The sequence below is a fragment of the Myotis daubentonii genome, chromosome 9 (assembly GCF_963259705.1).
Source record: "Myotis daubentonii chromosome 9, mMyoDau2.1, whole genome shotgun sequence".
Classification (NCBI taxonomy): Eukaryota; Metazoa; Chordata; class Mammalia; order Chiroptera; family Vespertilionidae; genus Myotis; species Myotis daubentonii.
The window spans coordinates 2756510-2770977 of NC_081848.1; the positions used below are offsets into that span (position 1 = coordinate 2756510).

Consider the following 14468-nt stretch of genomic DNA (forward strand, 5'->3'; position numbering starts at 1 on the left):
GGTGACCGCGAAGGCTGTCAGAGCTGGTGAGTGGCCAGGCGGAGCTGCCATGGAGCAACACCGCTGGCTTCCGCTGGAGGCCAACCCCGAGGTCACCAACCAGTTTCTCAAACAATTAGGTCTGCATCCTAAATGGCAATTTGTTGATGTATATGGAATGGATCCTGAACTCCTTAGCATGGTACCAAGACCAGTGTGTGCAGTATTACTTCTCTTCCCTATTACAGAAAAGTATGAAGTATTCAGAACAGAAGAGGAGGAAAAAATAAAATCTCAGGGACAAGATGTTAAATCGTCAGTATATTTCATGAAGCAAACAATCAGCAATGCCTGTGGAACAATTGGACTGATCCACGCTATTGCCAACAATAAAGACAAGATGCATTTTGAATCTGGATCAACCTTGAAGAAATTCCTAGAGGAGTCTGTGTCAATGAGCCCTGAAGAACGAGCCAGATACCTGGAGAACTATGACGCTATTCAAGTTACTCAGGAGACCAGTGCCCATGAAGGTCAGACTGAGGCACCAAATATAGATGAAAAAGTAGACCTTCATTTTATTGCATTAGTTCATGTAGCTAGGCATCTCTATGAATTAGATGGACGGAAACCATTTCCAATTAACCATGGTGAAACTAGTGATGAAACCTGGGCGTGTGTCCTGACCGGAAATGGAACCGTGACCTCTTGGTTCATCAGTTGATGCTCAGCCACTGAGCCACACTGGCCGGGCTTTTTTTCTTTTTTAAATGGGAAACTGCTTTTTCTTTATTTAAGCCTTAGGGAGAAAATTCACTTTGATCACATATTACCTTTTTAAAAAATCTAGTTTTACATAGATAGGATCCAATGATCAGAGGCATAATTTCTTCTGTAAAAACTGGCCAAATTAAGCTCTGGCTGCTGTGGCTCAGTTGATTGGGTGTTGTCCTGTGCACCGGGACAACAAACAAATTTTTTTTTAAAATATATTTTATTGATTTTTTACAGAGAGGAAGGGAGAGAGATAGAGAGTCAGAAACATCGATGAGAGAGAAACATCGATCAGCCGCCTCCTGCACATCTCCCACTGGGGATATGCCCGCAACCCAGGCACATGCCCCTGACCGGAATCGAACCTGGGACCTTCCAGTCCGCAGGTCGACGCTCTATCCACTGAGCCAAACCGGTTTCGGCAACAACAAACAAATTTTATGTTTTTATTTATTTCAGAGAAGACGGGAGAGTGAGAGATAGAAATATCAATAATGAGAATCATTAATAGGCTGCCTCCTGCATGCCCCCTACTGGTGATCCAGCCGGAAACCAGGGCATGTGCCCTGACCAAGAATCGAACCATGACCTCCTGGTCCATAGGTTGACACTCAACCATTGAGCCATGCCAGCTGGGCAATGTACTACATCTTTTTTTATCCACTCATCTACTGATGGGCATTTGAGCTGTTTCTAGATACTGGCTATGAACATAGAGGTGCATATATCCTTTCTGATTGGTGTTTCAGATTTCTTAGGATATATTCCCAGAAGTGGGATTGCTGGGTCATAAGGAAACTCCATACTATTTTCCATAATGGCTGCACCAGTCTGCATTCTCACCAGCAGTGTACTAGGGTTCCCTTTTCTCCACATCCTCGACAGCACTTGTTGTTTGTTGATTTATTGATGGTATTCATTATGACAGGTATGAGGTGATACCTCATTGTAGCTTTAATTTGCATCTCTCTGATGATTAGTGACATTGAGCTTTTTTTCATATGTCTATAGGCCACCTGCACGTCCTCTTTGGAGAAGTGCCTATTCAGGTCCTTTGACCATTTTTTATTTTACTATTGTTTTAAAATTGATTTTAGAGATAGAAAGGAGAGAGAGAGAGAGAGAGAGAGAGAGAGAGAGAGAGAAACATTGATTGGTTGCCTCTTGCCTGGGTCTGGACCTGGAATCAAACCCACCAACTTTTGCTGTATGGGACAATGCTTCCAACCAACTGAGCCACACCGGCTAGGGCTCCTTTGCCCATTTTAAAATCAGATTGTTTGTTTTCCTAGTGTTGAATTATATAAGATCATATATATATATATATATATATATATATATACTAGGGGCCCGGTGCACGAAATTCGTGCACTGGGTGTGTGTGGGGGGGAGTGTCCCTCAGCCCAGCCTGCCCCCTCTCACATACTGGGAGCCCTCAGGCGTTGACCCCCATCACCCTCCAATCGCAGGATCGGCCCCTTGCCCAGGCCTGACGCCTCCGCCAGAGGCATAGACCCCCATCACCCTCCGATCGCCTGATCGGCCCCTTGCCCAGGCCTGACGCCTCCGCCAGAGGTGTCAGGCTTGGACAGGGGACCCCCATCTCCCCCCGATCACTGGCTCTGACCCCCGCCCAGGCCTGAGGCCTCTGGCCCAGGAATCATGCCTGGGCAGGGGACCCCCATCTCCCTCTGATCGCTTGCTCCACCCCCCGCCCAAGCCTGACGCCTCTGACCCAGGCTTCAGGCCTGGGCAAGGGGACCATCATATCCCCCCAATCCCCGGCTCCGCCCCCCGCCCAGGCCTGATGCCTCGGCCAGAGGAGTTGACCCTCATCACCCTCCAATCACCAATCACCGGATCGGCCCCTTGACCAGGCCTGAGGCCTCCGGCAGAGGTGTCCGGCCCGGGCAGCGGGGACCCGCAGCTGCAGTGGCCCCGCGATCGTGGGCTCCGCTTTAGGCCCAGGCAAGGGACCCCTAGCTCCCGGGACTGCCAGCTTCGACCGTGCCCAGCTCCCATCGCTGGCTCCACCCCTACTTCCTGCTATCACTGGCCAGGGCGGCAAAGGCGCCTGATTCTCCGATCATGGCTGGGGGGCAGGGCAAAGGCGGCCCCGGGGCCGCCTTTGCCCTGCCCCCCAGCTCTTAGCTCCCCCCTGGGTTTCTGATCACTGTCAGTGGCAGGGGGCTTCTTCCTGCTTTCCCTTTCGCCTCCCTGCATTGTGCCTACATATGCAAATTAACCGCCATCTTGTTGTCAGTTAACTGCCAATCTTAGTTGTCAGTTAACTGCCAATCATAGTTGGCAGTTAACTGCCAATCATAGTTGGCAGTTAATTTGCATATAGCCCTGATTAGCCAATGAAAAGGGTATCGTCGTACGCCAATTACCATTTTTCTCTTTTATTAGATAGGATATATTTATATACATACACACACTGAGTGGCCAGATTATTATGACCATCCCATCGGTACTTCCTTGGGCCAGCTTTTGCCTTCAATACTGCGGCGATTCTTCTCGGCATTGACTCCACGAGATGTTGAAAGGTGACGCGAGGAATCTGACACCATGCCTGATGAATAGCACTGTCCAGTTCTGTGAGATTTGATGGTTGTGGAACGTGCTGCCTGATGGCTCTTTTTTTTAAAAAAAATGTATTTTATTGATTTTTTACAGAGAGGAAGGGAGAGGGATAGTGAGTTAGAAACATCGATCAACTGCCTCCTGCACACTCCCTACTGGGTGTGTGCCCGCAACCAAGGTACATGCCCTTGACCAGAATCGAACCTGGGACCCTTCAGTCTGCAGGCCGACACTCTAGCCACTGAGCCAAACTGGTTAGGGCCCTGATGGCTCTCTTAACTTCGTCCCACAAACGCTCAATTGGATTGAGACCTGGTGATTGTGGGGGCCACCTAAGCAAGGTAAAGTCTCCCTCATGTTCTTAAAACCACTCCTGCACAATACGAGCACCGTGGCTTGGCGCACTGTCTTGTTGGAAGAAGCCATCTCCATTGGGATACGCCGTCAACATGATAGGATGAACTTGATCAACAACGATACTTTGGTATGTTGTGCTATTCAGACATTTATAATGATCTGGCCCTCTAGCAACTTCAGCACAAAATTATAGCTAATTTGCCTACAAACGTCAGGTGGTCATAATAATCTGGCCACTCAGTATATATATATCTCCTATCTAATAATAGAGAAACATGGTAATTAACCATAACTTCGCTACCCTTCCCATTGGCTAATCAGCGAGATATGCAAATAAACTGCCAGCCAAGATGGCGGCCGGCAGCCAGGCAGCTGAAGCGAACATGAACATGAGGCTTGCTTACTCCAGTGATGGAGGAAGTCAACCTTCCCCGCCTGTTGCAGCTCAGCTCTGAGCTCCGGATGAAACAATGTTGCAATTATAGAACCTAAACAAACCCCAGAAACCTGCTTTCAGCCAGCTTGGCCTCAGAGCTTAGAGTGGCCAGTGATGGCAACAGAGTTTCAATTATAGAATCTAAACAAACCCAGGTACCTGCTTTCAGCCAGCAACGGCCTCAGAGCTGGAGCCTGCTCTCAGCTCCAGTGACAGCTATAGAAAGTAAATTAATCCCAGAATAAAAAAAGAAAAAAGGAGAGGCTGGGAGCTTCAGTTGCCCACCAGCCTGAAAACAGCCCTCAGCCCCTCACCCAGACTGGCCAGGCACCCCAGTGGGGACCCCCACCTGAAGGGGGTGTGACCAGCTGCAAACAGCCATCATCCCATCATCCAGGCTGACCAGGCACCCCAGTGGGGACCCCCACCCTGAAGGGGGTGTGACCAGCTGCAAACAGCCATCATCCCATCATCCAGGCTGGCCAGGCACCCCAGTGGGGACCCCCACCCTGAAGGGGGTGTGACCAGCTGCAACCAACCATCATCCCATCATCCAGGCACCCAAGCAGGACCCCCACCCTGATCTGGGACACCCTTCAGGGCAAACCAGTCGGCCCCCACCCGTGCACCAGGCCTCTATCCTATATAGTAAACGGGTAATATGGAAACTGACCCTAACAGCAGAATGACTTGGAATGACTGGTCACTATGACACACACTGACCACCAGGGGGCAGACACTCAATGCAGAAGCTGCCCTCTGGTGGTCAGGGTGCTCTCACATGGGAGGAGCTCTGCTCAGCCACAAGCCAGGCTGATGGCTGCCAGTACAGTGGTGGTGGTGGGAGCCTCTCCTGCCTCCTCAGCAGCTCTAAGGATGTCCGACTGCAGTTTAGGCCGGCTCCCCGCTGGCAAGTGGACATCCCCCGAGGGCTGCCGGGCTGCCAGAGGGATGTCTGATTGCCATCTTAGGCCCAATCCCTTGGGGAGTGGGCCTAAGCCAGCAGGTGGTCATCCCCTGAGGGGTCCCAGACTGCGAGAGGGCACAGGCCGTGCTGAGGGACCCCCCCATCCCCCCAAGTGCACAAATTTTTGTGCACCGGGCCTCTACTAGTATATATATATATATATATATATATATATATATATATATATCCTATCTAATAAAAGAGAAACATGGTAATTGGTGTACGACCGCTACCCTTCCCATTGGCTAATCAGGACAATATGCAAATTAACTGCCAGCCAAGATGGCGGCTGGCAGCCAGGCAGCTTGAAACTAACATGAGGCTTGCTTGCTTCAGTGACGGAGGACTCCAACTTTCCCCGCCTGCCACTGCAGGCCTCTGAGCTGCAACTCTAAGCAACTATGTAACAAATATAGAAGCTAAACAAAACCCCAGAAACCTGCTTTAGTCTGCCGGGCTTCAGCCAGCAGGATTGCAATATTGTAAGCAAGGGCCAGAAACCTACTTTCAGCGGTGGAGGCCTAAGAGCTGGAGCCAATCCTCAAAGCTAAAGCTGGCCCAGAATAAAAAAAAGAAAAAAGAAAAAAAGGAGCGGTTGGGAGCTTCAGTCACCCCCAGCCTGAAAACAGCCCTCAGCCCCTCACCCAGACTGGCCAGGCACCCCAGTGGGGACCGCCACCCTGAAGGGTGTGTGACCAGCTGCAAACAGCCATCATCCCCTCACCCAGGCTGGCCAGGCACCCCAGTGGGGACCCCCACCCTGATCCAGGACACCCTTCAGGGCAAACCAGCCGGCACCCACCCATGCACCAGGCCTCTACCCTATATAGTAAAAGGGTAATATGCCTCCCAGCACCGGGATCAGCGGACCCGCGAGGTCTCCCAGCACCGGGATCAGTGTGACAGGGGGCAGCACCCAAACCCCCTGATCACCCTGCGGCTCTGTGTGTGACAGAGGGCGGGGCCACAACCTCCCTATCCACCCTGCTCTGTTCGTGACAGGGGAAGGTGCCCCAACCCCTTGATCAGCCCTGCTCTGTGCCTGATGGGGGGAGCTCCCCAACCCCCTGATCGCCCTGCGGCTCTGTGTGTGACAGGGTGCGGCGCCCCAACCCCCTGATGGGCCCTGCTCTGTGCATGACAGGGGGCAGTGCCCCAACCCCCTGATTGGCCCTGCTCTGTGCATGACAGGGGGTGGCGCCACAACCTCCCCATCGACCCTGCCTTGAGTGTGACAGGGGGCGGTGCCCCAACCCCCCAATCGGCCCTACCCTGAGCATGACTGAGGGTGGCATCACAACCTCCCGATCCGCCCTGCTCTGTGCATGACAGGGGGCGGCGCCCCAACTCCCCAATCAGCCCTGCTCTGAGCCTGACCAGGGGCTGCACCTAGGGATTGGGCCTGCCCTCTGCCACCCGGGAGCAGGCCTAAGCCAGCAGGTCATTATCTCCCGAGGGGTCCCAGACTGTGAGAGGGCACAGGCCGGGCTGAGGTACCCGTCCCCCCACCCCCCGAGTGCACAAATTTTTGTGCACTGGGCCTCTAGTATATATATAATTGAGGGAGGGGAGGGGGATAGAGAGATAGAAACATCGATGAGAGAGATATATCAACTGGCTGCCTTCTGCATGCTCCCACACTGGGGATGGTGCCTGCAACACCAGCATATGCTCTGACTGGAAATCCATCTGGTGACCTCTTGGTGGATGCTCAACCACTGAGCCACGTGGGCCGGGCTAGGTACCTTATTTTTTTGTTTTGTTACAATGGTAAATGCGATTGTATTCTTGGTTTCTCTTTCTGAGAGTTCATTATTGGTGCATAAAAATGCAAATTCGGCTGGCGTGGCTCAGTGGTTGAGCGTGGGCCTAACAACCAGGAGGGTTGGATTCCCAGTCAGGGCACATGCCCGGGTTGCAGGCGGGCTCCCCAGGGCAGGAGGCAGAACCAATGATTCTCTTCATCATTGATGTTTCTCTCTCTACCTCTCTCTTCCTCTCTGAAGTCAATAAAAATACGTTTAAAGAAAAGAAAACAGAATTGTCCAGCCCTAAGGAGCGCGTCCTCGCTCAAGGACTGTGAGTGGCGGGGGTAAGTCTGGGCCTTGGGGACTGGACTTGGCTCTCCGAGGCCCCGCCTCGCCAGGGCGCAGGCGCACACTCCGCCCGCTGGGTCCTAAGGCGACTCCCGCCGCGCTCTGGTAGGTGGTGGTGCGCGGGGGTGCGGCGGCTCCCGCAGGCGGAGCTGGAGAGGGAATCTCAGGGCCTCGGCTCCTTTGCTGGAGCCCCAACAAAGGTTGCCCCGGTTTCCGCTATAACCCGAGTTGTTCCTGCGGCTGGGGAGGTGGGGGGACAATTCTTGATACTGGGGACCAAGGAGGCGCCGCCCGGGACCGGCACGCGCCGACTCCTTTACGTGCATCAGGCTGAGCCTCCGCACCTCCGCGGCTACCACACCCGGTCCGATCCCACCGCAGCCGGTGTCGGGGTGCGGCGCAGCCTGAGATCATGGGCTGGGCAGGTGCGAGCGCCCGCCTCTCCCTCCCGGAAGCCCGCCGGGCGCCCACGCGGGGCCTCCGTGAGGTCTTCTGCTCCGCTGGCTCTACGCCTTCTGCTCCAGTTGCTTTTCAGCCGCGCGGAAAAGCGGAGGGGGGCGGGGGGCAGGCTGCGTGGCTCCGGGGCAGCTCGGCACTGACGCTGGAAGTCCGTGGGTGCGCACCCCGCTGCAGCCCCCAGCCAGCCCGACGGGAACCGCACCCGTACCTACCGGCGTCACAGGGTCAAGGGGACCGGAGGCCGCTGAGTGATCCTACCACTCCAGCCCCTAGTGAGGCCTGCGGGGCGACACTGTGAGTCCTGCACTAGGAAGTCCTCCTTACAGCTCTGCAACTGTCCAAGTTCTGCCCCGCGGCTAAGCTTTGCGAGTGACAGGGCTTGAGGTCAGTTCTGTAAGCCTTGGAAGTGGCGTTGTTGGGGTGCGTGTCCGATGGAGTGTGTAGAAACTCACCCAGCGCCCAGGGCAGGGCCCAGCACCCAGGAGACCCTAAGTAACCCTTTGCTGAATGAATGGGAGCAGGCAGGAGAGGGCTGCTCTGCTTGCTCGCTTCCTCTCACCGCCTCCCTGGGCGCTTGCAGGCAGAAGTAATTAGGGCGAGCCTTTAATCACCGCTGATTGCACAGGCAGAGGAACAAGGAAGCGCAGGGAACAGGAGACATCCTGGGGACACAGGGTGCTGGCCTGGCTCACGGGCACTGCCTCGGGCCCCCACAGCTTGGCCGTCAATCTGTTTTCTTGTCTCCCTCAGGACACTGGGTTCTCTAGGAGCAGCCCCAGGCTTAATGATTGTCCAGAAGGTGGCTATAAAGAGAGCCTGGGAGTCTAGGTGGAGGAGGGAGCAGAAAAAGCCCAGCTCAGCAGATCTGGGCCCGGAGGGAGCTGCAGGCAGGAGCCGTGGTCAGAGGCTCCCTGTCCTGGCCAGCAGGGCTCGCTGGCTTCCACCATGGCAGCCCAGGGCTATGGCTACTATCGCACTGTGATCTTCTCGGCCATGTTCGGAGGCTACAGCCTGTACTACTTCAACCGCAAGACCTTCTCCTTCGTCATGCCCTCGCTGGTGGAGGAGGTCCCTCTGGACAAGGATGACCTGGGTGAGCCCTCAGAGCAGGTGGTGGGCCAGGGCCATAGGGCCCGCAGGACCAGATGAGTGTGTGTGGCAGTGTGGTGTGTACAGGCCTGTGATGTGTGTGGAGCATCGGCACAGCAGAGGTGAGGGCACAGTCTCCATGTGCCGGATGGAGGCGGAGAGCCACGTACACGGTGTGGGTGAAGGACTGAGTATGATCCACACATGTCTGAGGCAGGCTGCTAACCTAAGGTGTCTGTGTGCCTGTGACCCACGTGTACCCCCAGAGGCACTGTTCATGCTGAATGTGTTCAGGGGATTTTGAGTCTGGTTGCCCATCTGGCCTCGGCGCTGTGAGCAGGGAACTGGGAGTCGGCACCATGGCCTCGTGTAGCCCAGCAGGTTACCTTTCGGGAGGAAGATGGTCCCTGGCTCCATTCTAAAGCCTTCGCCCCATGTTCAAAGGTGGGGCAGCAGAGTGGCTGGAGGCCGTGGGTTGGCACCCAGGGTGAGGGGGAATCAAGCGGATGTGAATCCCAGGGAGGGTGCGCCTGTCCTGCCCCTTCTTGCTTCCAGACAGCTGTCGCTGGAACTCTCCAAGAGGCTGAAAGGTCATGGGTCAGCCGGGGTAGCGCTGACAGGAGGCAGGGGGAGTGGCGGGTCCCCAGCACAGGTCAGGGTCCCGGCACAGGTCCTCCTCGTGCTCCTGGAATGAAGCTGTCTCACCCTGCCCAGCACCTCTGCCCACCTGACCCCAGCTTCTCCCACCTCTCCTGTTCCCTGCCCCTCCCCTGCAGGGCTCATCACCAGCAGCCAGTCGGCAGCCTACGCCATCAGCAAGTTTGTGAGTGGAGTGCTGTCTGACCAGATGAGCGCTCGCTGGCTCTTCTCGTCTGGGCTGCTCCTGGTCGGCCTGGTCAACGTGGCCTTTTCATGGAGCTCCACAGTGTCTGCCTTCGCTGCCCTCTGGTTCCTCAATGGCCTGGCGCAGGGCCTGGGCTGGCCCCCGTGTGGGAAGGTCCTCAGGAAGGTGAGTGTCTCCTTCCAAGGAGCCTGTCTCAGTTGGCCCTGAGGATCCGAGGAGCCTGGGGAGCGGCACCTCCACCTCCACCCACGGCATTTCTCAGGAGTGTCAGTCTGGCTCCTATCGCTTGTCAAGGTATTTTAGGAGCCTGACATGGTGAGATCAGGTGGCAGAGGAGGGAAATGGCCCTGCCAAGTAGAAGCACCCTCTCCCTCATTCCTGTAACGTGAGCTTCTGGGTCTGTCCCACTTGATCCCCTCGTTCTGCGTGGACTGTAGGCTGGGCACCTACTCTGTCCCCCTCTGCCCCACAGTGGTTTGAGCCATCTCAGTTTGGCACTTGGTGGGCCATCTTGTCAACCAGCATGAACCTGGCTGGAGGGCTGGGCCCCATCCTGGCAACCATTCTGGCCCAGAGCTACAGCTGGCGCAGCACGCTGGCCCTGTCGGGGGCGCTGTGTGTGGCTGTCTCCTTCCTCTGTCTCCTGCTCATCCACAATGAACCTGCTGATGTTGGACTCCGCAACCTGGACCCCACCCCCTCCAAGGGCAAAAAGGGTGAGCACCCACCTAGGCCAACCCTTGTCCTAATTTGGCAGACTTCATTGAGGATTGGCTGTACGCCTGGCCTGTGCTAGCTAATGGTTGTAGGAGTTGGAATGGTGATGGAGAGGTAGGGATTCAGTAGATAAAACTCCATTCTAAACACAATTATCAGATAAATGGCAGAACCCATGAATGCGAGGATTCATATTATATCCTGACCCTTCCTCACAACAGAGCCAGGCTTCTCTGCCCTGGGCAGCAGCCTAAGCTGAAGTGGCCGGGGTGCTTTCCTCCCTCCGCCCTGATCCTGTGTCGTTCACTGGCTGAGGCTTGCAGTGAGGGGAAGGCAGAGCAGGGGTGAGGGGGCCTCTGCTGGCCCTGGGCTCTGGATGGACTCTGTTCCTGTGGCTGGTTAATGAGTGGTGGGCGCTCCTGGGGGAGGGCAGCAGAAGCAGAGCCTGAGGCCTGGCCTCCTCCTGCAGGCTCCATGAAGGAGGAGAGCACCTTACAGGAGCTGCTGCTGTCCCCCTACCTGTGGGTGCTCTCCACTGGCTACCTGGTGGTGTTTGGAGTCAAGACTTGCTGCACTGACTGGGGCCAGTTCTTCCTTATCCAGGAGAAAGGACAGTCAGCCCTTGTGGGTAAGAGGAGTGTTGGGACAGTGGTGGGCATAGAGCAGAAACCAATGCAGGGGGTGGGCAATGCAGGCCCGGCTTCCCTTCACCTCCTTTTCTTCTTCCCCTGAGGCTGGGCATTATGCAGGCAGCTGTGACCAGTCACCCTTGGGGACCCTCTGGGACAACCCCAATGTGCAACACCCACCCTTTCCCTCTCCCCACAACCCCACTGCAGGTAGCTCCTACATGAGTGCCCTGGAGGTCGGGGGCCTTGTTGGCAGCATTGCCGCTGGCTACCTGTCGGACCGGGCCATGGCGAAGGTGAGTGGGCAGAAGGGACAGGAGGAGGATCCCTCTAAATCTTCCCAGCCAGAGCCTTAGCTGGTTTGGCTCAGTGGATAGAGCAGTGGCCTGTGGACTCAAGGGCCCTGGGTTCAATTCCGGTCAAGGGCACATGCCCAGGTTGCAGGCTCGATCCCCAGTAGGGGGCGTGCAGGAGGCAGCCAATCACTGACTCTCTCTCATCATTGATGTTTCTGTTTCTCCCTTCCTCTCTGAAATCAATAATCTTCCCAGCCAGAATGGGACAGACACCAGAGGTGGGAGCCCTGGGGCACAGTCAGGTTGGCATGTGCTGGTTTAGGCTGATGTGGAAATCAGGCCCATGGGGAAAGGGTTTTTAAAAATATATATATTTGCCCTGACCGGTTTGGCTCAGTGGATAGAGCGTCGGCCTGCAGACTGAAAGGTCCCAGGTTTGATTCTGGTCAAGAGCATGTACCTTGGTTGCAGGCACATACCCAGTGGGGAGTGTGCAGGAGGCAGCTGATTGATGTTTCTCTCTCATCGATGTTTCTAACTCTCTATCCCTCTTCTTTCCCTCTCCCTTCTTCTCTGTAAAAAAAAAAATCAATTAAAATATATTTAAAAATAAAAATATATATATATTTTTTATTTCAGAGAGGATGGGAGAGGGAGAAATAGAAACATCAATGAGAATCACTGACTGGCTGCCTCCTGCACTCCCCCTACTGGGGATCAAGCCCACAACCCAGGCATGTGCCCTGACTAGGAATTGAACCGTGACCTCCTAGTCGATGCTCAACCACTTAGCCACACCAGCCAGATGGGAAAGGGTTTTAACTTATGTCAAAGTGAGTCAGAATTTCTCTCAGCCTAGCAGTGAGCTTCTTAGAGCCCCAGCAATGGGCTAGGGAGGGTGGTGCTGTTTGCCAGCACATGTCCCGAGCTGGCCTGAGTGGAGGAAGGGACTTGTGGAGTTTGGCCTCAGAACGTCGGAGGTCCCAGTGAAGGGATTGCCAAAGACCTGTCAGCAGAGGCCTGTGTCAGAGTCCAGGGTCTGGGGCTGTCTCCACAGGCAGGGCCGTCCACCCATGGGAACCCACGCCATGGCCTGCTGCTGTTGATGATGGCGGGCATGACAGTGTCCATGTACCTCTTCCGGGTAACCGTGACCAGTGACTCCCCCAAGGTAAGTAAGGGGCTGGGCCAGGGCAGGCACGGAATGAGGAGGAAGCAAGGGCCTCGGACTCTCTGGCCGTTTCCCTTCTGGTTGTCTGTGCCTCAGCTCCTCTCCTCCTCACTTTGGTGCCCTCCCTCCTCCCTCTGCTCCTCAGGATGTCGCTTTCTGGACTCTGGCTCTTCACCCTCTCGCTGCGCTCACAGGCTTTAAGGAGCACGAGGTGCCTTATCTTTCTGTTTCTCACCTTTGTTCTACCCACTCTGCCTTGCCCAGCCAGTCCAGCGCGCAGGAGCCAGGTCTCATTCAGAGGCATGGCTCCTGTACCTCCTTCACCCACCCACCCGGCCCCAGGGCCACTCAGCGCGGCAGCCACTCCTCTGGCTCTGCACTGTCCGTGTGTTGGGAGTGGGGTGAGGGGTCACCGCCTGTGCTCTGGTGAGGAAGGTGGGTGTGCCCAGCCTCTCAATGCTGCCCTGCACTCCCTCACAGCTCTGGATCCTGGTGTTGGGAGCCCTGTTTGGTTTCTCCTCTTATGGTCCCATTGCCTTGTTTGGAGTCATTGCCAATGAGAGTGCTCCTCCCAACTTGTGTGGCACCTCCCATGCCATTGTGGGACTCATGGCCAATGGTAAGCGATACCCTCTAGTTTCTACCTCACCCCCACATGGGCCAGTTAGAGGCTGGGGGCGCCCCACTGACTGGTTTCACAAATGACTCTGCTCTTCGCTCCTCCGCCCTGGCAGTGGGTGGCTTTCTGGCCGGGTTGCCCTTCAGCACCATTGCCAAGCACTACAGCTGGAGCACAGCCTTCTGGGTGGCGGAAGTGATCTGCACAGCCAGCACAGCTGCCTTCTTCGTCCTGCGAAACATCCGCACCAAGATGGGCCGAGTGCCCAAGAAGGCCGAGTGAGAGGGCAGGTTCCAGAGCACCCTCTCGCAACTGGCTCTGCGCCCCACCGGCTGGAGGGGAGGGGCCTGCTCTGGCCGGCACTGCACCTCTGACTTCCTTCTGCTCCTTTCCCCTGGCCCAGGTGGCACTGGAAATGATCAATGGCTAATGAGATTCCAGCTCCCTGTCCTCTGCTCTAATTTAAAAGATAACCTTTGTTCTAGGACTCCATTAGCTTCTATTTTCTGCCTTCAAACAGGAAACGCCTATAGCCAGGGAGTCTCCTACACTCTTCTCTCCTGGGCCCTGCCTTGCCCCCATCCTGTCCCGTCCGTCCCCACCAGGGGTGAGGCTCTCCTGCACCTGCAGGCCACCATGACCCTGCCTTCTACCCTAAGGCCTCTCAGCAGGGGTAACTGCTACTGCCAGCTCCTCAGGGTCCAGGGGAAGAGAGACCCTCACTCTCACCATTATCCTGGGAACCACCCCTCCGCCCCCGCCCTCTGTATGGGTGGGAGGGTAGGAAGACTTGTTATAGGTTCAGCCAATGACCCAGGTCCAAAAGATTAAAGCTAGATTTGATACTAAACACTGACAGTGAGTCTGTCCTTCTTTCAAAAGGAATATGTAGCCCTAGCCGGCTTGGCTCAGTGGATAGAGCGTCGGTCTGCGGACTGAAGGGTCTCAAGTTCGATTCCAGTCAAGGGCACATACCTTGCTTGCAGGTTCCCTGGCCCTGGTTGGGGTACATGCAGGAGGCAACCAATCTATGTGTCTCTCTCACATTGATGTTTCTCTCTGTCTCTCCCTCTCCCTTCCTCTCTCTCTAAAAAAAAAAGGAATATGTAAACCAGGCAGCTTTCTCTGGAAATACCCTTCTGGGGCCTGCTCTTTCCACCCAGAAGTGAGACCTAATTCCCTGGAATGGGAAAGCGGACACGGACTCCTGTGAGTTTATGTCTCCTTAGCCTCAGTTTAACATTGTATATTTAATTCTGCGACCACTTCAGAGGTGGAGCTACTGGGTTTCACGCAGATTAAAGAAGTGAGTGGAGGGAGGCAGTGGCTGAGTGCAGTCAGAAAGCCTCAGCTGTCGGTGACTAGCTCTGAGACTCCAGCACAGAGCACCTGCTGAACCTCTGGTCTGTAACAGAGCCGAGCCCCTGTGGCTTGAGTGAGGATTAAATG

At 55.3% G+C, this 14468-nt stretch overlaps 2 protein-coding genes across 4 annotated transcripts; both read left to right on the top strand.

Annotated features, from left to right (window-relative positions):
* The first annotated feature begins 6 nt into the window (after nt 1–6).
* LOC132241703 (ubiquitin carboxyl-terminal hydrolase isozyme L3-like) lies at nt 7–8482 on the top strand. The gene is made up of 2 exons (XM_059710630.1): nt 7–652; nt 8405–8482. Exons 1-2 carry the CDS (start codon nt 50–52, stop codon nt 8480–8482), a joined length of 681 nt encoding a protein of 226 aa, XP_059566613.1. The 5' UTR covers nt 7–49.
* SLC37A4 (solute carrier family 37 member 4) lies at nt 7377–13869 on the top strand. 3 transcript variants are annotated; one of them, XM_059707743.1, is made up of 10 exons: nt 7377–7395; nt 8405–8747; nt 9520–9752; nt 10060–10303; nt 10774–10932; nt 11144–11229; nt 12287–12400; nt 12546–12611; nt 12881–13019; nt 13135–13869. In XM_059707743.1, the coding sequence occupies exons 2-10, from the start codon at nt 8600–8602 to the stop codon at nt 13299–13301; spliced, it is 1356 nt and encodes a 451-aa protein (XP_059563726.1). In that variant the 5' UTR covers nt 7377–7395; nt 8405–8599; the 3' UTR covers nt 13302–13869. The 3 variants fall into 3 exon arrangements, with proteins under 3 accessions (XP_059563726.1, XP_059563725.1, XP_059563727.1); XM_059707742.1 differs by lacking the exon at nt 7377–7395 and adding an exon at nt 7721–7948; XM_059707744.1 differs by lacking the exons at nt 7377–7395; nt 12546–12611 and having other exon boundaries at nt 8278–8747.
* The last annotated feature ends 599 nt before the right edge of the window (nt 13870–14468 follow it).